The sequence below is a fragment of the Heptranchias perlo genome, chromosome 11, assembly GCF_035084215.1.
Source record: "Heptranchias perlo isolate sHepPer1 chromosome 11, sHepPer1.hap1, whole genome shotgun sequence".
In the NCBI taxonomy this organism is placed as follows: Eukaryota; Metazoa; Chordata; class Chondrichthyes; order Hexanchiformes; family Hexanchidae; genus Heptranchias; species Heptranchias perlo.
In genome coordinates this window covers 52,164,399-52,191,600 of record NC_090335.1, presented here as the reverse complement: position 1 = coordinate 52,191,600, position 27,202 = coordinate 52,164,399, and the positions used below count along the sequence as shown (strand labels likewise).

At 44.3% G+C, this 27,202-nt stretch overlaps 3 protein-coding genes across 4 annotated transcripts in view; 2 read left to right on the top strand and 1 right to left on the bottom strand.

The window, feature by feature from the left end:
- The window catches only part of fstl1b (follistatin-like 1b), a 587,712-nt gene that overhangs the window by 403,273 nt on the left and 157,237 nt on the right, over positions 1–27,202 (top strand). The gene's annotated exons all lie outside the window — the stretch shown is intronic.
- The window catches only part of pla1a (phospholipase A1 member A), a 32,003-nt gene continuing 17,646 nt past the window's right edge, over positions 12,846–27,202 (top strand). The window contains exons 1-6 of the mRNA XM_067993023.1: positions 12,846–12,931; positions 14,129–14,336; positions 15,895–16,072; positions 20,724–20,832; positions 23,804–23,905; positions 26,866–26,958. Coding sequence (XP_067849124.1) covers positions 12,865–12,931; positions 14,129–14,336; positions 15,895–16,072; positions 20,724–20,832; positions 23,804–23,905; positions 26,866–26,958 — 757 coding nt within the window. The 5' untranslated portion in view covers positions 12,846–12,864. The remainder of the gene's footprint in view (positions 12,932–14,128; positions 14,337–15,894; positions 16,073–20,723; positions 20,833–23,803; positions 23,906–26,865; positions 26,959–27,202) is intronic.
- LOC137327333 (uncharacterized) overlaps positions 16,452–27,202 on the bottom strand; it is a 69,632-nt gene continuing 58,881 nt past the window's right edge. For both annotated transcript variants that reach the window (XM_067993021.1, XM_067993022.1), the window contains exon 4: positions 16,452–18,889. In XM_067993021.1, the coding sequence (XP_067849122.1) occupies positions 17,236–18,087 (852 nt within the window). In that variant the 5' untranslated portion in view covers positions 18,088–18,889 and the 3' untranslated portion in view covers positions 16,452–17,235. The remainder of the gene's footprint in view (positions 18,890–27,202) is intronic.

Here is a 27,202-nt window from a genome sequence, read left to right as displayed (position 1 = left end):
TGTCATGCTGGGCCCTAGTAAACTGATGATTTGGGAACAATTAAATCCTCAGTGGGCTCACTCACTTCTGTGTTGCTAGTTTGCTTTTACTGGTTTGAGGCTGCTCACCTCAAATGTGTGTGCAAGATGGCCTCGCACTTCCCTCCCTGCGCTGCAAGTGTATGTTGACTGCGTGCAGTGGCTGTTTGCTTAGGGTTTGCTCTGTAATCCTGGTGTCCATTCACATCGTGCTTGTTTGAACCTCGCCCCTCTCTGCAGCTCTGTGCCAGAGAACTGATGCAGCGCAGCCGTGATACTGTGAAGCTGAGGAAATTGGCCCTGGAAAGGCAACAATACTATGAGAAATTGTCAGAGAAAATATCAAGCTTTCTTTACATAAGGAACATGGTATCCCTCTCTGCTGGATAAATGGCATTATCAGTACTCTGAGGTGAATCCAGGGGGTAGATTTACATAGAGGTAAATGGAGTTAACAGCATTCGGCTCAACTTGTTTATGCCATTTATGCTCTACACAAGCTTCCTCCCACCCCTCTTCATCTAATCCTATCAGCATATCCTTCTATTCCTTTCTTCCTCATGTGTTTATCTAGCTTCCCCATAAATGCATCTATGCTATTCAGCTCAACTACTCCATGTGGTAGCACATTCCACATTTATACCATTCTTTGGGTACAGGAGTTTCTCCTGAATTCCCTATTGGATTTATTAATGACTATCTTATATTTGTGACCTCTAGTTTTGGACTCCCCCACAAGTGGAAACATTTTCTCTACATCTACCCTATCAAACCCTTTCACAGGGGGCTGTGGCTGCTGAGTCATTGAGTATATTCAAGACTGAGGTAGATAGATTTTTGGACTCAAGGGGAATCAAGGGATATGGGGATCAGGCAGGAAAGTGGAGTTGAGGCCAAAGATCAGCCATGATCTTATTGAATGACGGAGCAGGCTTGAGGGGCCGTGTGGCCTGCTCCTGATCCTATTTCTTATGTTCTTAATATCTTAAAGGCCTCTATCAGGTCACCCCTCATCCTTCTCTTTTCCAGAGAAAACAGCCCCAGCCTGTTCAGCCTTTCCTGATAAGTATATCCTCTCAGTTCTGGTATCATCCTTGTGAATCTTTTTTGCACCTTCTCCAATGCCTCTATATCCTTTTTATAATATGGAGACCAAAACTGTACACAGTACTCCAAGCATAGTCTGACCAAGGTTCTATTCAAGTTTAACGTAACTTCTCTACTTTTCAATTCTATCCCTCTAGAAATTAACCCTAGTGCTTGGTTTGCTTTGTTATGGCCTTATTAACCTGCGTTGCTACTTTTAGTGATTTGTGTATCTGTACCCCTAGATCCCTTTGCTCCTCTACCCCATTTAGACTTATTAGACCAAGCAATATGTGGCCTCCTTATTATTCCTTCCAAAATGCACCATCTCACACTTGTCTATACTGAAATTCATTTGCCAATTACATGCCCATTCTGCAAGTTTATTAATGTCTTCCTGTATTTTGTTGCATTCTTCCTTTGTATTAACTATACCTCCCAATTTAGTGTCGTCCGCAAATTTTGAAATTGTACTTCCGATCTTTTGCCAGTCTGAGTAGCTACCCTTAACCTCTACTCTCTGTTTTCTGTTTTGTAGCCAGTTTGCTATTCATTCTGCCAACTGTCCCGACTCCACATGCTCTGACCTTAGTCATGAGTCCACTATGTGGTATCTTATCAAAGGCCGTTAGAAAATCCAAATATATTACATCTACTACATTACCCTTGTCTACTCTTTCGGTTACTTCTTCAAAGAATTCAATATCATTGGTCAAGTATCACCTTCCCTTTTGAAGTCTATGCTGACTACTTTTTATTATATTTTCATTTTCAACTGTTTTTCTATTACAGCTTTGAGTAAAGATTCCATTATCTTTCCGACCACCAACGTTAAGCTAACTGGTCTATAGTTCCCTGGACTTGGTCTATCTCCCTTTTTAAAAATGGAAGCAACATTAGCTGTCCATCAGTCCTCTGGCACTATTCCCTTCTATAATGAATTTTTATATACAGTATATGTTATAGTACCTCTGCTGTCTCTTCCCTAACTTCTTTTAATATGCGTGGATACAATCCATCTGGTTCAGGGGTTTTATTCTCTCTAAGTTTGATTAGTTGATCAATTATCTTTCCCCCTTTCTATCTTAAATGTCTTTATATCTTTTTTGATCTCTTCTTCTAATATCATACCCACCTTATTAGTTTCCCTGGTAAATACTGAGGCAAAGTAACTATTCAATATTTCTGCTATTTAGATGTCATTACCTGTGAGTTTATCTTGTACATCCCTTAGTGGCCCTATCCCTATCCTGATTTTTCTTTTGTTATTTATGTGTTTGTTGAATACTTCACTATTTCTTTTTATAATCCTCAATAATTCAATTTCGTAGTTCCTCTTTGTTTTCCTAATTGCTTTTCTGACTTATTTCCTAACCTATTCATATTCCCTTTTGTTATCCTCTCCTTTATTATCCATGTACTTAGTGTATGCCTTTTTTTAGTTTCATTTTATCCTTATCTCTTTATTCATCCATTGTATTTCATTATTGGCTAGTATATTCTTGTTTTTTTAGCAAACTATATTTCTCCTGAACTCTATTGATCACTGTTTTAAATATTTCCCACTGCTGTTCTATCACTTTGTCAATTTTTTTCCACTTTACCTTCCCTAGTTCCATTCTCATCCCTTCAAAATTAGCTTTTTTCCAATCTATTACTTTGGTCTTTGTCTTACTTATGTCTGTCTTCAATCATTATTTTAAACCTTATTATGTTATGATCTGTATTGCCTAGATGTTCCCCTATGCTTACTGCTCTTATCTGCTCTGGTTCATTTCCCATTCCCAGATCCAGCAGTGATTCCTCTCTCGTTGGGCTTCTCATATACTTGGTAAGAAAGGAGTCCTGAACACACTGTAAAAACTCCATTCCCTTTTCCCCTTTCCCTACTTCTTCTTGCCAGTTTACTTGGGAATAGTTGAAAACTCCCATGATTATTATTCAATGCCTTTACTCATTTCATAGATTTGCCTCCACTTCCCTTCCATTATTAGGTGGTCTGTAGTATACCCCTATTAATGTGATTGATCCCTTCTTGATCTTTGTCTCAATCCATATGGATTCTGTTTCTATCTCATTGTTAGTTATGTCTCTTTTTTCTACTGCCATTATGTTGTCTCTAATCAGTACAGCTACCCCACCCCCTTTCTTCCCTCCCTATCCTTTCCAAATATGTTATACCCTGCAATATTTAACTGTCAGTCCTGTTCTTTATTAAGCCATGTTTCAGTTATCCCTACTACATCTGGCTCCTCGCTACGAATTATTGCCGCCAGTTCCCTGTTTTGTTTCAGATGCTGTACACATTGCTGTACAGGCAATTTAATTTGTTTTTATTAATTGTTCCACTCATTTTATTTTTAAGTCATTTTATACTTATGTTCTATAACCGTATCTGTTCCCTAGCTGTTAATGTCACCCTTATTCCTTACCTTGATCTGACCTTTATTCTCATCTCTTATTTCTTTCATCTTCAGGCTTGTTATTTTCACCAGATCCCTCCCCCATCTTACTGGTTTAAAGTCCTATCCACAGCCCTATTTATCCTTTCCGCTAGGACACTGGTCCCATTCCAATTCAGATGGAGCCCATCCCAGCGATACAGCTCCTTCCTGTCCCAGTACAGGTGCCAGTGTCCCATGCTGGGCAGTAAACTCGGCGCTGCAGATCAACCACCCGTTTTACATACCACTGGATCTTCTTTTCCCATGACTTCAATGAAAAGGAAAATCGGGCGGGATGGGATATATAATGTGCAGTCGATCCGCAATCACCAGTTTACGGCCTGGGGTTGAAAATTAAAATCCAACTCTAGGTTTCTAAAATTTCCATCAAAACTCTATTAAAATAGAAGTACATTGAAGGTAGGCAGAAAACTTCTTATATCTAGCTTATCACTGTAGAAACCAAGATCAGATAAACAAATTATTGGCCCAACAACAAAAACTTGCATTTATATAGTGCCCATAACGTCGTAAAATGTCCGAAGGTACTCCCACTTCAAAAACACAATGTAGATAACTAAGTGTAAGATTTGAAGACTTTTCCTGCAAGTAAATATATGTTTTGCAAGAAAACATGACACCAACTGTTACCCATGGAACCAAACATGAAGAGAAGTTAATTCCCTCAATGGAGGGGAGAAAATTGGTGAGAGAATGAAAATCACCTATCTTGGCATATCTTATCTCACTTCTAAATATAGAAAAAAGCTCCTTATGTTTAAATAGGTTTGCAATCTGTCTCACTCTCTTTTACCATATCTGACTCGCAACATTTATCTGATTTCGATAATGCTGCCTTTTCGTTAGACACAATTCAGTGGAGTACTATAGTTTAATAAGATTAAAAAGACATCATTTTTGCAAACATGTTTAAGAGTTTGATGCAGGATTTTGAAAAGTCTGAACAGTGGAATTTTACAACTGACATCAATTTGAATAACAGCAATTTCTTAGCTAGAAGCAGACAGTAAATGTAGATCTGTAGCTTTGATAACTACAAAGTATTATTACAGGAAATATCACAGCATCAGAACCATGTGCTAAAAGTACTTCTGCAGTTCATGCCAGTTCATCAAAACTTGCTAATTGGAAGGTTTGTTTTAAGGGAGCATTTCCCCAGACACTAACTTGTTTCCATAAAGTACATTTTGAATGAAAAAACCCTGGTGGATTATAGGAACACTTTAGATTGGGATAGTTGCCCTACAGCCTTTATTCTGGTCCAGCACAGAAACTTTTCCAATGGATGAATAGATGAATGTATGTTACAATGATTAGAGCTAGTCAATTAAGTGATGGGCCTGTGAACAAGGCAGGCTGATGAGATATTACTAAACAGATGAAATACAGCCAGCATAATGTTTAAATAATGTTACATTTAAGCTCTTCATATTTCACTTTGGAAATCCAAACACAGCTCCAAAATCGGCCAACATTCAGTTCCTAAAATTCTGTTTAATCTCCATAGTTTATTTCCAAAATGGCTAGCACTGGAATAAAGGAGATCAGTACAATACATTGGGCTAGAAATTGGGCCGTCTAGCGCCTGTTGTTTCACGCTACGCAGTCTCATGGATTGCCATGATGGCGTCTTGGCTACGCACGCATGTTTCTAGCATGTCGTGCCCCGGACGCTATCTTGGCATAGGTACTGGCGCGAGCGCAGAGAGCGAACACTGGCAGCATGTGAAGTAGGGAGAAAATGCGTACAATCAGTGTGCAATGCTGATTTAAAGTGATAGGCACCATTTTGGAACATAACGCTCAACTCAACATACGGTCTTAACCACGCACACCTGAACATGTCTTAGACATCCTGAAGGACCTCCCACCAGCGCTATTTAAAGGGACCATGCAGGTGTTGCAGATTAGTTGCTGGATTATTGCTTCTGGCTGAAGTGTTTTTTGAAGCTCCCTATGGTTACTGAGAGTTGCTCGTGTACATTTGAGAGTGGTTTGGCAGGTACTGCCTTACAGTTTGGAAAGTTACAACCGTGGTTGAACAAGATTCCTGGCAACCATGAGTGGTCTGCTAGGGCTCCTGCTGGGCATTGAACATGACTGGGAGAATGCAAAGAGGCCATGCATAGCAGGTCAAGCTGCAAGGAGGAGGAGGAGGCGCAGGGCACTGAACAGGAGGCCATATCCAATGAGGGCCTTCAGGGACCAATTTTCTTACCTTAACATGAGCGAGAAGCATGGCATTCGATGGCTGAGGTTCACCAAGGAGGCTGTGACAGAGATCTATCACTGCTGCAGCCACAACTGCAACCTCACAGCAGGACAAGGACAGCATTGCCTGTGGCTGTGAAGCAACCGTGGCGCTGAATTTCTATAACTCAGGATCATTTCAGGCCTCTGCTGGCAACATGTGCAACATCTCGTAGTATGCAGTGCACTGCTGCATAAGGGAGGTCACGGACGCACTGTACCAGATGTGGAACAGGTTGATCACGTTCTCTCTTGATAGAAAGAAGCAGAACCAGTTAGCACGAGGGTTTGCTTGCATTGTAGGCTTCCCCATGGTGCAGGGTGCCGTTGACTGCACGCACATTGCCCTGCGTGCTCCACATCTCAACTCGGCCCTCTTCGTGAACCAAAAGGGGTTCCACTCACTGAACATGCAGCTGGTGTGTGACCACACGCATCGAATCATGGAGGTCGATGCCCTCTACCCTGGGAGCAGTCGCGACGCCTTTGTTATGCGGCAGTCCAACATACCAGCTATCTTTCACCCGGCTCGGTAAGTCAAAGGCTGCCACACGCAACATCATGGAGCACACTGAAGGCCTCCTGAAGTAATGCTTCCGCTTCCTGGACTGATCTGGAGGAGCCCTGCAGTACTCCGTTGAGTGGGTGGGAACATTCGTGGTGGTATGCTACATGCTGCACAACCTTGCCATCATGAGGGACCAGCCCTTGCCACCGATAATCGGAGAAGACCTTGAGTCAGAGGTGGAGGAGGAAGGGGAAGAGGCTGAGGAGGAGGAGGATGAACCGGAGGAGGAAGTGGAGGAAGACGCAAGGGTGCAACAGGGAACACACGCCTTGTCAGCAAGGGCTCTGCGTGCTCGCCTGATCCATGCCCGCTATCAATAATGTCAACTACATCCCCCAACTCACCAACAGTCCTACACTCCCCACCTGTCCGTTCCCACATGACCATCAAATCGCCCTCCATCTGATTACACATTGGTTTCCCCCTCAGCTCATCATACAAATAAAAACCACCATCAACTGCAAATTCAAAGTCAAATTTATCAATTAACTAATAAAATTATGGAAACATAACAGGACTATTCACCCTTGTGCATTGTCTTAGTGCCTGTTGTTCGAATGCCTTTACCTATCCTACGTGGTGCTTCCCCAGTGGCTGGAGCATGGGTGGTGGGCGGCTTCTGGCCTTCAATGGAAGAGCGTGCAGATGGCCTTGAAGGACGACCTCGAGCAGCCCTGGGCTGGGAGGGCCTGGCTTCAGACTGCACCATCTCAGCATGGGCTGCAGCAGTCTGGCCTGGCTGGCTGATAGGCAACAGCAAGGGCACTGGCGGAGTGGCAGGGATGGGAGCAGGAATGCTGTCGTCCAGAGGGAGGACAGCAGATCCGACCGCTATGGCGCTACTGCCACTCTCCTGGAGCGGCGCCTCAGCAATCCTGGTGATTAGCTGAAGAACGGATTGCTGGAGTGCTGTGACGCCCTGGAAGCCCCGTTCCACAGTGGCCCCCAGAGCCACGATAGCAGCAGTCTGAGCTGCAACTGTAGCTTGCAGACCTTTGATGACATCGATTTGTGCTGCAATGGAAGCCGTGACATCGGCCATCAGGCATTGCGTCATGGTGGGTTCCACAGGTGCACTGATGGAGGTGACCACCTGGTCCATGTGGGAAAGGATGGGCTCCAAGCTCTGCGCAAAGCCCTGTGCCAAGTTCAAGGTGGTCTCCTCCATACCCCTTGTCATTGTGCGCAGGTTTTCCAGTGCCCCAAGCATTTGTTGGTGTACGCCCATCAGCCGTCTTCTGTAGCCTAGCCCATCGAAGTCCTCATCTGACTCCTCTGCAACAGAACTAGTGAGCGACCTCACCCTCCAGCGAGCTGGCACCTACGGTATCCGTTCCCCCCGCCCTAGCTCCTGCACACTTATGCTCAGTTTCTCACCACGTACAGATCCCTCCTCTAACCTAGCCTCTAAAGGACGCGCAGTGTCAATCTCTGAGCTGGTGGAAGCGAGTGTCAGATCGAGTGACTGTGTGGCTTCAGTGTTCCCCCCCCACTCCTCCTTGGATGGTGCTGCCACTTGTTCTTGGGTATCTGCAATGACAAAGGGAAACAGGTTGAGTTGTGGAGCAGGGAGAGGAGGAAGTAAGACGTGCATGCCGACAGCAGATGCAGCACATGAGTCAGAAAAGATTATGGAAGGAGGGAGATATGGGAAACGAGACGGAGTATTAGATATGCAGAGACCCCTTTATCGGGACCTCCAGCGCGGCATGTGGTCATGGTTGCAGCGACAACCCACCCAATGATCTGAAGCATGGTCTCCTTCAAGGGGGTGAGGATGTGTAGGCGTGCCTGTTCTCCCTCAAGTCTCTCCTGCTGCCAGCTGTTATGCGCCACCTTCTCCTGCAAGACAGAGAGAAGTGTGTCAGTGAGTATCCTGCAAGGTGTCTGGGTGACGTGCCTATCATGGTAGAATAGCTGCCAGTGTGTGTGATCTGTGAGTGTTGGTTGTATGGCCTGCAAGTGTGGTACTATGTGCAGGTGAGATGCAGCATGCCGAGTGCAGCATTGCGTATGGATGGGCAGTGTTTGTTGGTGGGTAGGTGACGAGGAGTATGATGCATGGAGCAGTGGTGCAGTTGGTAGGATGTGCCACTTGACACTTGCATTCACTCACCTTGACCATTCGTGTCAAATCGTTGAACTTCTTTCGGCACTGCACCCACGTGCGTGGTGCAATGCTGCTGGCGTTCACTTCCTGGGCCACAGCCTCCCAGTGCCTGTGGAGCTGGAGTCTGGAGGGTCTCCTGCCACCCTGCAGGTACATGTTGACCCTCCTTTTGTCCACCCCTTCCAACAGGGCCTCCAGTGCATCATCGGAGAAGCGCGAGGTCTGCTCTCGCACCAGTCCCGCCATCCTTCCGGCTATCTTTCTCTCCTCCTGTATGTCTGCATTTAAAAAGTACTTGGATATGCTGATATTGAAGTGCTGTAGCCTATAGGGGATTAGGCTGGATAGCTCTTTTTCGGCCAGCACAGACACAATGGGCCGAATGGCCTCCTTCTCTGCCGTAAATTTCTATGATTCTATGAAGTCCATATACACAACATCAACCCTCTCCGTTACTTCATCAAAGAACTCAATCAAGTTAGTCAAACACGATTTGCCTCCAACAAATCCATGCTGGCTTTCATTTATTAAACCTTTCAAGCCTCATGTGGTCCTCAAAGAAACTGTAAGCTATAGGAGTACATGACTAAATCATGGATTTCATCTGGGATGTGTATTCAATTGCATAGAATTACATAGGAGTTACAACATGGAAACAATCAATTTGGCCAATGTCGGTGTTTATCGTTCACACACGCAATAGTCCTAATCCTATATCTGAAAATATAACCACTCCCTCTAGCCCTGTATCCTGCTCTTTGTAAGAGTTCATGGAACCTATCTGTCTCCAAAGGGGAGTGAGGCAAGGTTGTCGACTGTTGCCCACCCTATCACCCTATTGTTTTCATCAATGAGGTGATGAATGGTTTCGTACCGACCGGACAGCCTCAGAGTCTCTGTTCCAGGCATTTCCAAAAATCTTGCAGCACTCCTCGCAGATAATATTGTGATGCTGGCAGAATCACCTGGGAATGCAATGAACTCCACTCACCATCCTGAACAAAGAGCTAGCTAGAACACAATTCTGTGTTGAATAAATGTAAAGTTCACAGAATATGCAAGCAGTCCCATGGCCAATTAGGGCAGAGGTCAAACTTAGTGCAGAATAAAAGTGAGTGCAATACTGGGTTAAAATCAGGTCAGGATGAAACTAGGCTCAACTCAGATTGAAGTACAAATCTACACTTGGCATGTAAATGCCAAAAAGGGTTTGATCGCAGAGACACACAAGCAGCATTTTTAAGACGTTTTATGTCCGTTATCAGTCCGTTGAGAGAACTACCTGAAAGATAAAAAACATATGAGCACAACTTATCACTAAAGGGTACAGCAGTTTTCCAGGGCAAGTGTAAAGGTACATTCCTAACTGGAGCACAAATCTTGGATTTACAAAGAGATAGTTTTAAATAATAAGAAGCTTGGTGAAGAGCCAATTATTTACCTATTCCTTTCAGTCTGGAATTTAAATGATGTGGAGATGCCGGTGATGGACTGGGGTGGACAAATGTAAGGAATCTTACAACACCAGGTTATAGTCCAACAGTGTTATTTGAAAATCACAAGCTTTCAGAGCTTACCTCCTTCGTCAGGTGAGTCACGAAGGAGAAAGCCTCCGAAAGCTTGTGATTTTCAAATAAAACTGTTGGACTATAACCTGGTGTTGTAAGATTCCTTACATTGGAATTTAAATGGCTAGGATCTGGGACTGAATTTGATGGGCTGGAGGTGGTAGAATGAACCCATACATTTGAACTGCTGCTAGTTCACTTAAGCCTAGCCGTTAGTTCCTGTATTGCTCTATATTCCCATTGAGATGAACACACCTGCTGTGGTGGTGAGCCGATATCTTTGGTTTCCATCAGAACGGGAAGCAATTGTAACCACATTCTTTATAAACAGGTTACATGTTTCATCACACATAGCATACAAAGATAATCTTCCAAATGAGATTGCGACCTCATTAAATTTTTGGGGGAGGGGTGAAATTCCTCTTACTGCACAGACAGTGTGTTAAATGGAAATTAATTTTTTCTCCCATTGTTTTAACACACTCATATGAATGCACAACACTCTGCCCTTTGTGGAAGCTCAGCAGTATTAGGTTGCTCTAAAAGGAGCATACTTCTGAGTGGCCAATCAGGTGCATCTGCAATAATACTGCTGAACTAGCCAAACAGCCATTTAACAGGATAGCTGTTAAATGGTATGTTATGCTGGAACTGTATAAAACACTAGTCAGGCCACAGCTTGAGTACTGCACACAGTTCTGGTCACCACATTACAGGAAGGATGTAATTGCACTAGAGAGGGTGCAGAGGAGATTTACAAGCATGTTGCCAGGACTGGAGAATTTTAGCTATGATGACAGATTGGATAAGCTGGGGTTGTTTTCCTTGGAACAGAGTAGGCTGAGGGTGATTTGATTGAGGTGTACAAAATTATGAGGGGCCTAGATAGAGTGGATACGAAGGACCTATTTCCCTAGCGGAGGGGTCAATAACCAGGGGGCATAGATTTAAAGTGATTGGTAGAAGGATTAGAGCGGAAATGAGGAAAACCTTTTTCACCCAGAGGGTGGTGGGGTTCTGGACCTCACTGCCTGAGGGGGTGGTAGAGGCAGAAACCCTAAACTCATTAAAAAAATACCTGGATGTGCACCTGAAGAGCCGTGACCTGCAGGGCTACGGACCAAATGCGGGAAAGTGGGATTAGGTTGGGTGGCTCATTTCTCAGCCGGCGTGGACACAATGGGCTGAATGGCCTCCTTCTATGCCATAAATTTTCTACGATTCTATGATTCTAATAGGTAGAAATAGCACACAGTGGGTCAATCCAGCTGTGAAGTGCACAGTATCAGGACAAGATGGAGGGAGAGCGCAGGAGACTCAAACACTGATTTTCAGCGGCAGATCCGCAGGTAATGGTAAATGGTGCAGTGACACAGTGAAGTGCTTTCTATGGTGCAGCTGAATTAGACACCTGTGAGCAGACGTGGAATGCAATTATCCAAATTATGACTGTGAGGTCATGTGTCCAAGGAAACAGGAGGAATAACTGCAAAAAGGTATCAGGCCTGATGAAAATTGGATTGCTGTAGACAACCGTATTATATATATATGATAGATACATATATATATATATATATATATCATATATATGAAGCCATTTATGCCAATCAAAGTCAGTATCTTCTTGCGTAGCACAGTATACTTAAGCCTGGATTGATCCAGTAACCTATTGGAACACTAAAAGAAGTAACAGTTGGATGAGCATCTCTCAGGAATGCTTCCATTAATGTTGCCAAAGTGTGGAAGTCCACATTAAATTTTACCTGCCATTGTTCGGCCCACATATATTTTGTAGGCCTTTTAAGGTGGATCTCTCTTGTTCAGATTGTGGAGTCCAGGATCTACACACCTTACTGAGAAAATCAGGAGAGTGGGGGAAATGGCTAAATAGATGTGGTTTCATGTAATTCAGAGGCCAGGAACTCAGTGATGTTGAAGGAAGTTTAGTATTTTAAAAATTACCTATTGATCTCATTTGAGCCAAAAGTTAGCTTGACATCTGTTTTCTTAATTGATGCAACAGTCCAGCTCTGCATTTGTTCTTGCAGGTTGTAACAGTTCCAATTTTTTAACTTGTACCCATCACATGGACCCACGTATTTATCTAGTTTTGCTAGTTTTCTTCATTTACTGAGTCCGCTTCTCATAGTAGCAGATTTCCCAAATAGGTAAATGGCTTTTGTTTGATAGAAATGAAATTTGTAAGCATCTGTCATCATAGGTCAGCGGATATATTCCTGCCTTGATTCAGTGAGAAGTTTCTTCGTCAAAAAAAGTTTAATATGGCAAATATTTGGCCCTATTTTCAATGGAATTGCTGCTGTTGGTTTAAAAACAAATCACAAGTGAGCAAAGGGCAAATTAGGAATGTGACACTTCTGATAAAGTTTGCCCAATAAGGATAGCCTTGGGAAAAATTCAACAATGTGACTCTTATCTGTTGGCTATTTAATTATTTTGATTTGTAAGGAGTATTTCTACTTATTGATCATGTTTAAAGATCTACAAGCATCATAATTATTTCATAAATTCATATTAAACCAGTGGAATTGCAGGAAAAATATCTTTGGAGAGCACTCTGTAACACCACAGAATGTTGAAACCAGAAAGGTGAACTGTTGAGTTAAGGGTAACATTTTTGTGACATAGATAAAGAGTATTGAAAATAAGGATAAGGTCATAAATTATTAACTAGAGTTATAGATTGCTAAACGAGTATTTGTGGTGAAATATGTGCTTACTTTTGGAGAAATGAACATGCTGTTTTGGAAGAAGAAAGGGATAGCATCTGCCTGAACAATGGCTGCCTACTGGAACAGAATTTTACTACTAGGATCACTAATTCTTCCAGTATGCTTCATAGCAGGTAATTCAATATATTGTTTTGTGATTTAATTTAGTTATTGGCATGTTAGGTAAGCAAACATACAGCAATGTAGCTCTGACTGGCATGTTTAATGTTTATCTGCATACATGTCAACCATCCCACTTTATGTGGGCAATTGGCACACTCCACTCAACCTGCGAGCAGCACCTCAGCAGCACAATTACATTCACTTGGAGGATATAGGTCGAAAGTATGAGGAGAGCACTGCAGTAGAATCACTGTGCACTGCAGAGCAGGAACAGGAAGAGTAGGAGGTAGAAGACAACAGAGCCTCCTCCATCAGCTGCACAGGCAGTGGACCCAGATCTCCATGGCCCTGCATCCAAAAGAAGAATTCTTTCAGAGAATCATAGGCTGTTGTTGTAAAACCCCAACTAGTTCACCAATGTCCTTTAGGGAAGGAAACCTGCTGTCCTTACCTGGTCTGGCCTATATGTGACTCCAGTCTCACATCAATGTGGTTGACTCTTAACGGACCTGTGAAGTAGCCTAGCAAGCCACTTAGTTATATCAAACCACTACACTGCAGTGGTTCAAGAAGACCCACCAATACTTTCTTAGGACAGCTAGGGACAGGCAATAATATTGGCCTTGCCAGTGATACATCCTGAGAATTAATTTTTTAAAGATCACTTAAGTCTGCCAGGTAGTTTGTGATGAGTTCAGCAGGCCAATCTAGATTGAGTCCGTTCACATTCCAAGTGCACCTTCTGCTACCCAGTGAGGTGATGAAGAAGTGAGCCTTTATCAACCCACCTTCCCATCTGAAGGAGGGTTCCTCAACATGAATGAACATGGGGAAACAAGCTGAGTTAATGCCAGGTTTTGGCACTGCTTGCTGATAGGCTAGCCTTGTTACCAAGTTGATAGTGTCCTGGTGAGTCATTAGTCAACATGATCTAACAACCAGCTTTTCAAATTTGTTTTGACTGCTGCACTAATGAAATAACAATGGAGTAAAAAAAGCTTCGTGCATTTATCATTCTTGAAATCAGAACTACCTAAAATTGGAACAGAAATGTTTTATTTATATCAATCTTAATTTCCAAAACATACCCCATTTAGCTATTGGCACACACATGCAGACCAGACAGGTACATTCTATTAATGAGTCCTGAAAAGCTTCATAAAAAGGGTAAAAAAAATCAATAAGGAAAAATTCTGTTCATATTACAGTGAACGGGAATATTTCGCAGAACTGCACTGATTTTCAATCTACTTCATGGAGGAACATTTTACAAAGATTGGATCTCAACGTCCGATTTATGCTGCTCACCCGCAGGAACCCAGATTGTGCCCAGATTATCAATGGCAGCAACAACGACATTGAGAATTCAAACTTTAATAGGAGTCTACCCACCAAGCTAATAATGCATGGATACAGGTAATCAGAGACAATTTTAAATTTTTTTGGCGAATTCTAGTGAAATATACATGCGGGCAAGCTGGAAAAGTCATGTTTGTGTGACAATGGTACAAAATTACGATAAAATATTAGGTCCCGATTTTAACTCCGGGTGAGTGGGTAGTGAGATTATTTGGAAACTCACCTGCTGCTCTAGAAATGAGGGCCAGGCTATTGTAACTCACATGCCTCACATAAATCCCTTTTTGGGTGGGAAGTCAGTGGGAAGAGAAAAATAGTATAGACCAGAGGTCACCCGCCAACACCATATAGATGGCAAGATTGGCTTCGGGGCTGTCTCGCGGGAGTCTCGCATTTGGGTGGGGGGGAGTTCACAGCAAGAAAAGCCTAAGCTTTCCTTGTAGGCATTAGAGGAGCACTGCTGCTCCTGGCCCCTACCTGATTGGGCCTCTCTGGCCCCTGCTCCTCTTCTTGCTGTCTTCATCTGGCAAGAAAGCTACAGCAGCTTCCACACCAGTTCAGGCCACCAATTAAAATTGTAGTTGAGTCCGATGACATCATTGGTACCCAACATGCATGTGCATAGAAGGACCCCGCCGGCTTTGGGTGGGTGACCTTGCTATCTGCTCAGTAAGTGTCAGCCTTGGCTCAGTGGTAGCACTCTCGTCTCTGAGTCAGAAGGCTGTGGGTTCAAGTTTCACTCCAGAGACTTGAGCACATAATCTAGACTGACACATCAGTACCGAGGGAGCTCTGCACAGTTGGAGGTGTTATCTTTTGGATGGAACATTAAACCGAGGCCTCGTCTGTCCTCTCAGGTGGACATAAAAGATCCCGTGGTGAAAGTTGCTGGCTTCTGTTCTTCCTGATTGTTGAAGTATTTTTGGTGTTTGTTCTAAATGATGAATTGAATTCCAGGATTCGTATTTGTTTGAACTCCGTTGGGCATTTCTATGCCTTGCTGTTAAACGTAGAAATGAAGAGTTCAGCATCAGCTAGAGGGAAAACCTGTTATCATCCACCTGCATCACTCCATTTCTTGGTTGAGAATGGAGGTGTCCATGGGGGAGACTGTGGCACACCCCTGCCAAACTGAATGTTAGATAGAGAGTGGCACCCCATTTACAAAAGGAGAAAACAGGAGAAATTTACCTTCATAGAACTCTGTGGCTTCAAAATTGCACTATGAAATGGTGACGTATGAACATTTAACACACTTGTCTGGAAAACCTCTCGCTGCGGAGGTGTTAACCTAGAATCATAGAATCTTAGAAAAGTTACAGCACGGAAGGAGGCCATTTGGACCATCAAATCCGCTCCGGCCCCATGCTAGACCAATCCAGCTAGTCCCTCTCCCCCGCCCTATCCCCATAGCCCTGCAAAATAGAAACCTCTCTATTTCAAAAAGGTTAACACCTCCATTAAAATAGCAGAGAGAGGTATTCAGACAAATTCATTAAGTGTTCATACGTTAGTATCCCAACACACAATATCAGGTATATTTGTGATGTGCTTGAACATTTTTACTTTAAGATATTCGATTATTTCCTAATTTTGTCATTATTTTTCTTTTGAGGATCACTGGAAGCAAACCTTCTTGGGTTGACACCCTGGCAAAAGAATTGATTAGTGCAATGGATGTGAATATTGTTATTGTCGATTGGCTTATTGGTGCAACAGCTTTGTATCCCAATGCAGTGCAGAATTCAGCTAAGCTAGGATTGAAGGTTTCTACCCTTATAGCAAGCCTTGTTGTAAGTATCTGAATAAATGTGTTAACTGAAAGTGTAACCTCCAAGCTAAGTGGCTGCGCTAACACCGTTTAAAAAAAAATCAACTATTGAATCCTATATTAAAACAAAAGTACAGCGCCATGTATCTGTAGGGTGTGGGTTTGCATCCATCACAATCTTAATGGTAATCATCAGCTCAGCCAGAGTATCCAGAAGATATAGTTAATGGAGCAGAAATATTTTCCCGCAGAGGGGGGGGATGAAAATCGGAACATAAGTTAGCTTTGACGGCCCACATACTGCCATCAGTGGCTGGTTACAGAGATGATGTGGAGATGCCGGTGATGGACTGGAGTGGACAAATGTAAGGAATCTTACAACACCAGGTTATAGTCCAACAATTTTATTTTAAAATCACAAGCTTTCGGAGATTATCCCCTTCGTCAGGTGAATGAGTGAAAGATTCTCAAATCGCATATCTTATATTAGGCTGGGACAGCATCACACCAATCAAAAGGTGTCGTTGTTGTTCAAACAGGCCAGTCACGGAGAACAGCACGTCCCAGTACACTGGATATACATTATGTCAATTACACAGACAGAAAGAAAGAGACCCAAATGGCAGAGAGAGAGAGAGAGAATATTAAAACACATAACTTTTTTTTCCCTTTTTGCTGGTGGGGTTATGTGTAGCGTGACATGAACCCAAGATCCCGGTTGAGGCCGTCCTCATGGGTGCGGAACTTGGCTATCAATTTCTGCTCGACAATTTTGCGTTGTCGTGTGTCTCGAAGGCCGCCTTGGAGAACGCTGACCCGAAGATCAGTGGCTGAATGTCCTTGACTGCTAAAGTGTTCCCCGACTGGGAGGGAACCCTCCTGTCTGGCGATTGTTGCGCGGTGTCCGTTCATCCGTTGTCGCAGTGTCTGCATGGTCTTGCCAATGTACCATGCTCTGGGGCATCCTTTCCTGCAACGTATGAGGTAGACAACGTTGGCCGAGTCACAGGAGTATGAACCATGTACCTGGTGGGTGGTGTCCTCTCGTGTGATGGTGGTATCAGTGTCGATGATCTGGCATGTCTTGCAGAGGTTGCCGTGGCAGGGTTGTGTGGTGTCGTGGAAGCTGTTCTCCTGAAAGCTGGGTAATTTGCTGCGAACGATGGTCTGTTTGAGGTTGGGTGGCTATTTAAAGGCGAGTAGTGGAGGCGTGGGGATGGCCATAGCGAGGTGTTCGTCATCATCGATGACATGTTGAAGGCTGCGGAGAACATGGTGTAGTTTCTCTGCTCCGGGGAAGTACTGGACGACGAAGGGTACTCTGTTGGTTGCGTCCCGTGTTTGTTTTCTGAGGAGGTCTATGCGATTCTTCGCTGTGGCCCGTCGGAACTGTCGATCGACAAGTCGAGCGTCATATCCCGTTCTTACGAGGGCGTCTTTCAGCGTCTGTAGGTGTCCATCACGTTCCTCCTCATCTGAGCAGATCCTGTGTATTCGTAGGGCCTGTCCATAGACATGGTTGGGGTGAAAGCTGGAAAAGTGGAGCATCGTGAGGTTGTCCGTGGGCTTACGGTAGAGTGAGGTGCTGAGGTGCTCGTCTTTGATGGAGATTTGTGTGTCCAAGAAAGAAACCGATTCTGAGGAGTAGTCCATGGTGAGTTTGATGGTGGGATGGAACTTGTTGATGTTATCGTGTAGTCTCTTCAGTGATTCTTCGCCGTGGGTCCATAGGAAGAAAATGTCGTAGATGTATCTGGTGTATAGCGTTGGTTGGAGATCCTGTGCAGTGAAGAAGTCGTGCTCGAACTTGTGCATGAAAATGTTGGCGTATTGGGGTGCGAATTTGGTCCCCATGGCTGTTCCGTGTGTTTGGGTAAAGAACTGGTTATCGAAGGTGAAGACATTGTGATCCAGGATGAAGCGGATGGGTTGTAGGATGGCATCTGGAGATTGTCTGTTGTTGGTGTTGAGTACTGAGACTGTTGCAGTGATGCCGTCATCGTGGGGGATACTGGTGTAGAGTGCCGAGACGTCCATCGTGGTGAGAAGTGTTCCTGGTTCAACTGGTCCGTGGGTGCTGAGTTTTTGTAGGAATTCTGTAGTGTCGCAACAGAAGCTGGGGGTTCCCTGTACGATGGGTTTCAGGATGCCCTCGACGTATCCAGAGAGGTTCTCAAACAAGGTTCCGTTGCCTGATACGATAGGACGTCCGGGTGTGTTGGCTTTGTGTATCTTTGGGAGGCAGTAGAAGTCTCCCACGCGGGATGAGAGCACGTAGGATGCTTTGAAGGTCTGGATCGAAGGTCTTGATCAGTTTGTTGAGCTGGTGGGTGTGTTCTTTGGTCAGATCTGCGGGTAACTGTCTGTAGTGTTCCTGGTTGTCCAGTTGTCGGTATGCTTCTTTGCAATAGTCTGTTCTGTTCTGTATGACAATGGCTCCTCCTTTGTCCGCTGGTTTGATGACGATGTTGCGGTTGGTCTTGAGAGCGTTGATGGCGTTGCGTTGTGCTCGGGTGACATTCTGGACTGTCTTGTGAGTGCGGCTGATGAATCTGGCATTGACGCATTTCCTGACAGCTTGAGCATACATGTCGAGCTGAGGGCAGCGACCCTCCGGAGGAGTCCAGTTTGACTCTTTCTTCTTCGGTTGCTGTACCGCGGATCCCTCTGTCTGCTGTTCCGGATCGTTGATTGTCTCATTGGGCTCGCTGCTGAAATCTTGGGAATTGTGGAAGAATTCCCGGAGTCTCATTCTCCTGATGAATTCCTCTGTGTCTGCCACGAGACCGATGGGGTCCATTTTGGTGGTGGGGCAGAAATTGAGCCCTCGGCTGAGAACCTCGATTTATAGAGAGGCATTGGCATCAATTTGGTTACAGGTAAACCATCAAATGATGAATAATATGGAGAGTAAACTAGTGGGGCCTTTAAAATGTAGCAACACAATGACTGATTTTAACTCGAGGCGGGAAGCAGGGGTATGGGGGCCACAGGGGGCAGCGAACCATCCGGCACCTGGAGCATGAGGCTCGGGAGATTTTAATTCCCGGGCTTCATTTACATGCCCCAACACTGACTCCCGCTCAAAGTCGGTGGGAATGACGTCACTGCCAGCGGGCAAGAGTCAAAATTGGTTGGGTGGTGTTAGGCTGTCATCAGGGATCCAACGGAAATAGTCCCGGGCAAGGTAAGTACCGATCGGGGTGGGGGAAGCCCGGGGGAGGGAGGCGCAAGGCATCCTGGTGGGGCCAAGAGGAGGACTTATGCTCCTCCTGGCCCGCAAGGAGCCTTTAGCCATTTAAAAAAAAATCCATTTACCTGGGCCTGGATCCTTGCTGCCGCCAGCTTTTACTGGCAGGCTGGAGACCGTGCAGGTCGTAGTTGGGCCCAAGGTTAAAATGGTGTGTTCGTTCCAATGTCACTGCCATTTATTTAGGTCCGCGCTTCTCTGGGGCAGACAGCCTTCCAGTGCCTCAAATCAGGCAAGTGAAAATGGTAGAGGGTGGGAACACGTCAGGAATGAGGTGCGAACCACTCATGCCATCTTACCCTGTTCCTGCTGGATGACTTCAAGATTACATTTTCCATTTATTTTAAGACAAAAATAATTTACAACAATATCCAGCACAAAAGATGGTTTTGTACTGAGATTATAACTTTGATACATTTGAAGATTTGTATTAACCCGGGCAGCAGTTAAATGTATGTTTTGTATTTTACAGTCTACGCAAAAGTGTTCATGCACTGATTTCACTTGGAGTTACAATAAAATACCATATATTTGTTTCTGTGCATTAAATCTATTTTTAATATGAATAAAATATATTGTTATTTTCTCGCTGCTTTTCCTCTTTGGTTATCTATAGGTCATACATTAAATCCAATGCAAACTTCCACCCCTAACTTATCCCCACTTCCACCAAAACCCTTATGCACGTTTTAATTACCTCTGGCTCAACACAGGTAATTTTGACTTTTGATGATAGCGTTTCCATGGAAACAAAAATCGTGAGGGGTGTTTAACAGGTGGCCGAGCAGATATCACATTTTTTTTAGATCAAAATTAAACCCAACTTTTCCAATTCCCTCCTTGCTGCCCTCCCAAGTCCCACCCTCCACAAACTTCAACTTACTCCAAAACTTTGCTACCGCACCTTGTCCCACACTAAAGACCCTCGACCATCATCCCAGGCCTTGCTAACTTCCCTGTTCCCAAAGACATTCAATTCAAAATCCCACCCCTCCAATCGTCTCGCTCTGCCATACCTCTGCAACCTCCTCCACCATTAGGTCCCATCCCATGCCTTTTGGTCCTCTAACTCCAAGATGCTGCCTACGTATCCCTTCTTTCTATTCCATCATCAGTAGCGGAGCCTTCAAGCATCTTGGCCCTACTTTCTGGAACTCTGTCCTTAAGCGCTTCTACCTTACAACCTATCTATTCAACCATCTTTTATGCTCACCTCTGCTAACTCTACCACTACTGCCCAACATTGTTTTCTCCTATGTGAACAGCCTGTGACATTTTTTACATTAAATGTAAGCTGTTGTTGTCAACATACAGCAAGCTTAGAAACATTTTTGCTGCCGGTGTTTCATAAATAGAATGTATTTATTTGCTAATACTATAGTTAAAATGACAATATATGAATTAACCATATCTATATTTTCAGTCACAAGGAAGCAGAGAGGACTCTTTCCATTTAATTGGAATCAGTCTGGGGGCACATGTGGCCGGATTTGTGGGTCGCATGTTCAACGGCAGACTAGGGCGAATCACAGGTAAATGCGTACATGGAAGGTCTATTTTATCCATTTTTGAGTGATAAAGACCTCATTCATAAAGCAATATGCCACTGTTTCCTGTTTTGTATTTTGTGTAGATTAAAGGTACAAGCTTCAACACAAAAAAAAACAAATTGGAAAGAAAAAGCTCGCATTTATTGGGGCCTTTCATATCTTCAGGACGTATCAAAGTGCTTCACAGCCGATAAATTAGTTTTGAAGTGTAGTCATTGTAGGCAAATGCAGCAGCCAATTTGCACACAGCAAGTTACCACAAATACCAATGAGATAAATGATCAGATAATAGCCCAGAATTTTGGGCGTGCCCATTTTTGGGTGCCCGCGGTGGGTGGGGGCTGGAGGTGGGGTGTCACAGGGTACACTCCCTGTGGCAGAACGGTGAGGTCCGAGGCTCCCAGATATTGGACCTCGGGCCTCATTATAATGGAGCCAGCATGGCGCAACATTCTGCCGCTGAAGAGCAGCGGCCCTCAGGTAAGTAGGTAAGTGGGTCCAGGGGTTGGATCAGATCGGGAGGTGGGGGGGGCGAAGGAATGAGGGGCCAGGGATCTGGGTTCTGAGAATCGGGGCGAGGGAACATGGGGCCAGGGATCCGGGGATCATTGGTGTAAGTGTTGGGGATCGTGAGGATCAGGGCCGGGGATCGCAGAGGTCGGAAGTGGTAGCAATGTGGGGTCTGGGGTGGGGGGAATCCGGGGGTCAGGAGCAACAGCGATGGGGGAGCAATGGCGATCGGTTCCTTTAATGCAGGGTTGGGTGGAACACTCCTGCTCCTCCTGGCTCCACATTCATATAAGTTACATACCTTTTGTTCTAGGGTTGGTTTTCCTGAGTGCAGCCCGCAATGGCATTGGCTGCCTCAGGGCAAACCAATCTTACACTTTCATATGCAAAGGGCTTAACTCCTGCTTCAGGTATGGGTAAAGCACACCTCTTGTTTATCCTTACTCAATACGGTAGGCGGCCCACTTCCGGGTGGAAATGTGCGCGCACTTCCTGCCTGCCATACTGGGGCCTTAATAGGCTACATAGAGCCTGAAAAACAGGTGCTACACGCCCCAGTTCCTAGGTCACTGAATGAGGCTGTTCTATATACTGTTAGGGTAAATAAAATTTGGTTAACTGGCATAATAAAGTGTCAAGAGGCATAGAGAGCTCCAATTTAAATGAAAGGATATAACAGAAATGTTATAACTTGAAACAATATATATCCCTCTTTCCATCACTAATGTTAAAAATTCTTTGAAAACCTTAGTTAGCTTAATAACTAATGCCTCCGCATCATAAAGCACAGAAGAACTTTTACTTTAAAAATCACATTTTTATTATCCAATTTATGGGCCAAGTGGAGCAAGTGTCAGTGGGAAAGCATTTAGGGAGCTTACTATCATAAGGTTTAGAATAGCTATGGAAAAGGACACTGACCACTCTAAAGTAAAAATATTCATTTGGAGGAGGCCAATTTCAATGGGATGAGAACAGATCTGGCCCGGTAAATTGGAATCAAAGATTGGCAGGCAAAACTGTAATTGAACAGTGGGCAGCCTTTGAGGAGGAGATGGTTCGGGTAAAGTCTAGGCACATTCCCACGAGACAGAAAGGTAGGGCAAATAAAGCCAGAGTTCTCTGGATGACAAAAGAGATAGTGAGTAAGATGAAACGGAAAAAAGGGACGTATGACAGATGTCAGGTTGATAATACAAGTGAGAACCAGGCTGAATATAGAAAGTTCAGAAGGGAAATGAAAAAGGAAATAAGAGGGACAAAGAGAGAGTATGAGAATAGACTGGCGGCCAACATAAAAGGGAATCCAAAAGTCTTCTACAGGCACGTAAACAGTAAACGGGTAGTAAGAGGAGGGGTGGGGCTGATTACGGACCAAAAAGGAGATCTACTCATGGTGGCAGAGGATAACAGTGAGGAGGATAGTGATAGACTTCAAGAGGATATAGACAGGCTGGTGGCATGGGCAGACACATGGCAGATGAAATTTAATGCAGAAAAATAAGAAGTGATACATTTCGGTAGGAGGAATGATGAGAGGCAATATAAACTAGAAGGTACAACTCTAAAAGGGGTACAGGAACAGATAGATCTGGGGGTATATGTGCACAAATTGTTGAAGGTGGCAGGACAGGTTGAGAAAGTGGATAAAAAAGCATACGGGATCGTGGGCTTTATAAATAAAGGCATAGAGTACCAAAGTATGGAAGTCATGATGAACCTTTATAAAACACTGGTTCAGCCACAACTGGAGTATTGTGTCCAGTTCTGGGCACCGCACTTCAGGAAGGATGTGAAGGCCTTGGAGGGGGTGCAGAGGGAGATTTACTAGAATGATTCCAGGGATGAGGGACTTTAGTTACGTGGATAGGCTGGAGAAGCTGGGGTTGTTCTTCTTGGAACAGAGATGGTTGTGAGGAGATTTGATAGAAGTGTTCAAAATCATGAAAGATCTAGACAGAGTAGATTGAGAGAAACTGTTCCCATTGGCAGAGGGGTCAAGGACCAGAGAACATAGATTTAAGGTGATTGGCAAAAGAACCAAAGATGACATGAGGAAAAACTTTTTTTTTACGCAGCAAATGGTTCGGATCTGGAATGCACTGCCTGAGGGGGTGATGGAGGCAGATTCAATCATGGCCTTCAAAAGGGAACTGGATAAGTACTTGAAAGGAAAATATTTGCAGGGCTATGGGGAAAGGGCGGGGGAGTGGGACTAGCTGGATTGGTCTTGTATAGAGCAGGCGCAGACTCGATGGGCCGAATGGCCTCCATCTGTGCTGTAACCTTTCTATGATTCTATGATTTAGCAAAAAAAGTATGATTCAGTCAAAAATATATCCTGATTTAATACATTTGTCTTTTGCACGTGGACCTGGAAAAACAATAATAGTTCCAGCTTTTTAAAATATCTCATTCTTATCCCTATTTCTCTTTTTTTTAGGTTTAGATCCTGCTGGACCCAAGTTTTCAAAGGCAAGTGTTGATGAACGCCTTGATCCTGGTGATGCTTTGTTTGTTGAAGCCATTCACAGTGATTCTGACAGTAAGTGTGAAAAGTATTGTTCTCTTCTCCTCAGTATAGTCTAGAAGATCACAATTGTCATTTCTTCGTATCAGGGTAGAGTTTGGGTGGCAGAGCGAGTAGCAGCAAAGTACCTTTGCAGATATTGCAGTATCTTTGGTAAAAGAAAGGAGAAATTGGGGTTCAATTTTTGCCTTCACCCCATGTGATAATCGCTCGCCCAATAGAACCCGCTCGATTTTCATTCCACTGAGGTAAGTGGATGGGGGGATAAGACTGGAGGGAGCAAAAGTTTCTACTCGATCCTCTCCCTCCATTTCTATACATCTGGGCCATTACCACCACTACCCTGGGCCTACCAGCACCTTTCACCAGGCAGTCCCAGGACCAGTGGTAACATGAGTGGCTGAGAGGGCAATGGAGGCCACCCTCTTACCCAACCCAAAATCAGCATTTACATGTGGCCGGCGGAGATGGTGTGTCCAGCAGTGGCTTTAACATAGTAAAACGTTCCAAAGCACCTCACAGAAGTATTATCAAACAAGAAGTTGCATAAAGTCTGATGACATTCTAGGCTAGAAATTGGGCCGTGTAGTGCCCGTTGTTTCGTGCGCCGGATGCCATCTTGGTATAGGTAGTAGCGCATGCGCAAATACCGAACGTCGGCAGCATGTAAAGTAAGAAGAAAATGTGTACAGTCAGTGTGCAATGCTGATTTAAAGTGATAGACATAATTTTGGAACTTAACGCTCAACTCAATGCACAGTTTTAACCACAACCATCTGAACATGTCTTAGAGTGCCTGGAGAATCCCTCCACCAGCTCTATTTAAATGGACCATGCAGGATTTACAGGTTAGTGGCTGGATTATTGCTTTTGGCTGCTGATGCATTTGTAACTATTTTTGGAGGTCTCCTATACTTGAATACTAGGGCTTGGGAACATTTAGAGCCAGGATGTGCAGGAGTGAAGTTAGGAAATGCTGCTATAAGCAAAGGGTGGGAGCAGTTTGTAACGCTCTTCTGCAAACAGCAGCTGATGCTACCTCAATTGTGAATTCTAAATCTGAGATTGATAGATTTCTGTGAACCAAGGGTATTAAGGGATATGGGGCTAAGGCGGATATATGGAGTTAGGTCACAGGTCCACAATGATCACATTGAATGGTGGAACAGGCTCGAGGAGCTAAATGCCATTGCCACTTGCTGCCTCCTGTTATGCGCCACCTTCTTCTGCAAGAAAGCGGGACGTGTGCCTGGGTGATGTCCCTGTCATAACTTAACATAACTCATCAGTTTGTAAACATAGGGACGGGACCTGCATCTGTGTTTTACGTGTGCAATGTTTGATCTCCGTTCCGACTCCGCGCAGACAGCAAGCTGTTATTTTTAGCATATAACAGGTACCGACTATCTTTAAGAGATTTTAAGAGGCATCCTCCCTTTAAGAGATTGGGGCTCCCCCTGCTGGTAGAAAGTGCGCATTTCCTTGAATCGTCGGGTTAGGTCCAGTTTGCAACACTGCTATCAGGCAAGTCCACAGGCAGAACAAATGACTCATCCTGCCTGCAGAGGAAGCATCGGCGTGGGTTAACCACGGATTGCGATACCCGCACCTGGTTTTGGGGGTTATCCAATTTAACCCCTCTGTGGCTCAAAAGTGCTGTTGCACAGGTTACTTGTGTTTGTCTTAACTGGGCCTTCCCCTCCTTAATCAAACTAAGATAGGCGAGGTTTCATCTCTATGTTTGGCGTCTGTTTTCCCAAAGCTTCCAAAGTTATAAATGTACACAGTTGTTTTGTTTCTGGACTTCAGTGATGACCCCTCTTTAGCTTGTTGTTCAGTAGGATAACCTTCTGTGGTAAGGAAAATTGGAAGCTGTCAGATTATTCAAAGAGATTGTACAGGTTTTGCACCCTCTTCACCCCTCATCCTGGGGGTCACCATTGACCAGAAACTTAACTGGACCAGCCACATAAATACTGTGGCTACAAGAGCAGGTCAGAGGCTGGGTATTCTGCGGCGAGTGACTCACCTCCTGACTCCCCAAAGCCTTTCCACCATCTACAAGGCAGAAGTCAGGAGTGTGATCGAATACTCTCCACTTGCCTGGATGAGTGCAGCTCCAACAACACTCAAGAAGCTCGACACCATCCAGGACAAAGCAGCCCGCTTGATTGGCACCCCATCCACCACCCTAAACATTCACTCCCTTCACCATTGGCACACCGTGGCTGCAGTGTGTACCATCCACAGGATGCACTGCAGCAACTCGCCAAGGCTTCTTCAACAGCACTTCCCAAACCTGCGACCTCTACCACCTAGAAGGACAAGGGCAGCAGGCACATGGGAACAACACCACCTGCATGTTCTCCTCCAACTCACACACCATCCCGACTTGGAAATATATCGCCGTTCCTTCATCGTCGCTGGGTCAAAATCCTGGAACACCCTTCCTAACTGAACTGTGGGAGAACCTTCACCATACGGACTGCAGCGGATCATCACCACCTTCTCAAGGGCAATTAGGGATGGGCAATTAATGCTGGCCTTGCCAGCGACGCCCACATCCCATGAACAAATAAAAAAAAACATGTGTGGTTAGCCCTGGAGCAGTGCTCTTGTTTGGTCCAAACCATGTTCTTCAGATTATGAGGTCATGGAAAGCTGCATGTTGTTATTTGTCCATCACTGTATTTGTAGACCTGTACTTCCATAACTATAGCAGGATAGACTTAAAGTAGTTATCAAACTGCAACCTCAAATCTAGATTTTGCAGTAAATGATACTTATGAAATGCAACATACAAAATCAGCACAGTATAGTCATCTGATAACTGCAGAGTTTCGATTGTCAACCCTTGATACCATTGTTTTTCACAACTACCTCATATCCAGTACTAGTGCTTGTGTATTTCCTTCCTCTATTTTTCTAGCCACTAACTAATCCAAGTATTAATGTGTTATTTTGGTAATTTACAGACTTTGGAATTTCTCGACCAGTTGGGCATATTGATTTCTACCTGAATGGTGGAAAAGACCAACCTGGCTGTAGACCGACCTCTATATCCTCAGGTAACAATTTAGTATGCTGAACTTCGCATTCCAAAACATGTATGGTTTAGCCTCACTGACATGATCGGTTCAGTTGCTTGAGGCTAAGAAGAAGTATTATTCCTGAAAGATGTTTTGCATTCAAAAATACTTGATTATGTTGTGATATTGCTGAATTTTACAATTTTTAACAAATAAAGTTGTGAAATTCTACAAGACATCACTACGGGATATTCTGGGCATCCTTTTACTTCACATTGACTAG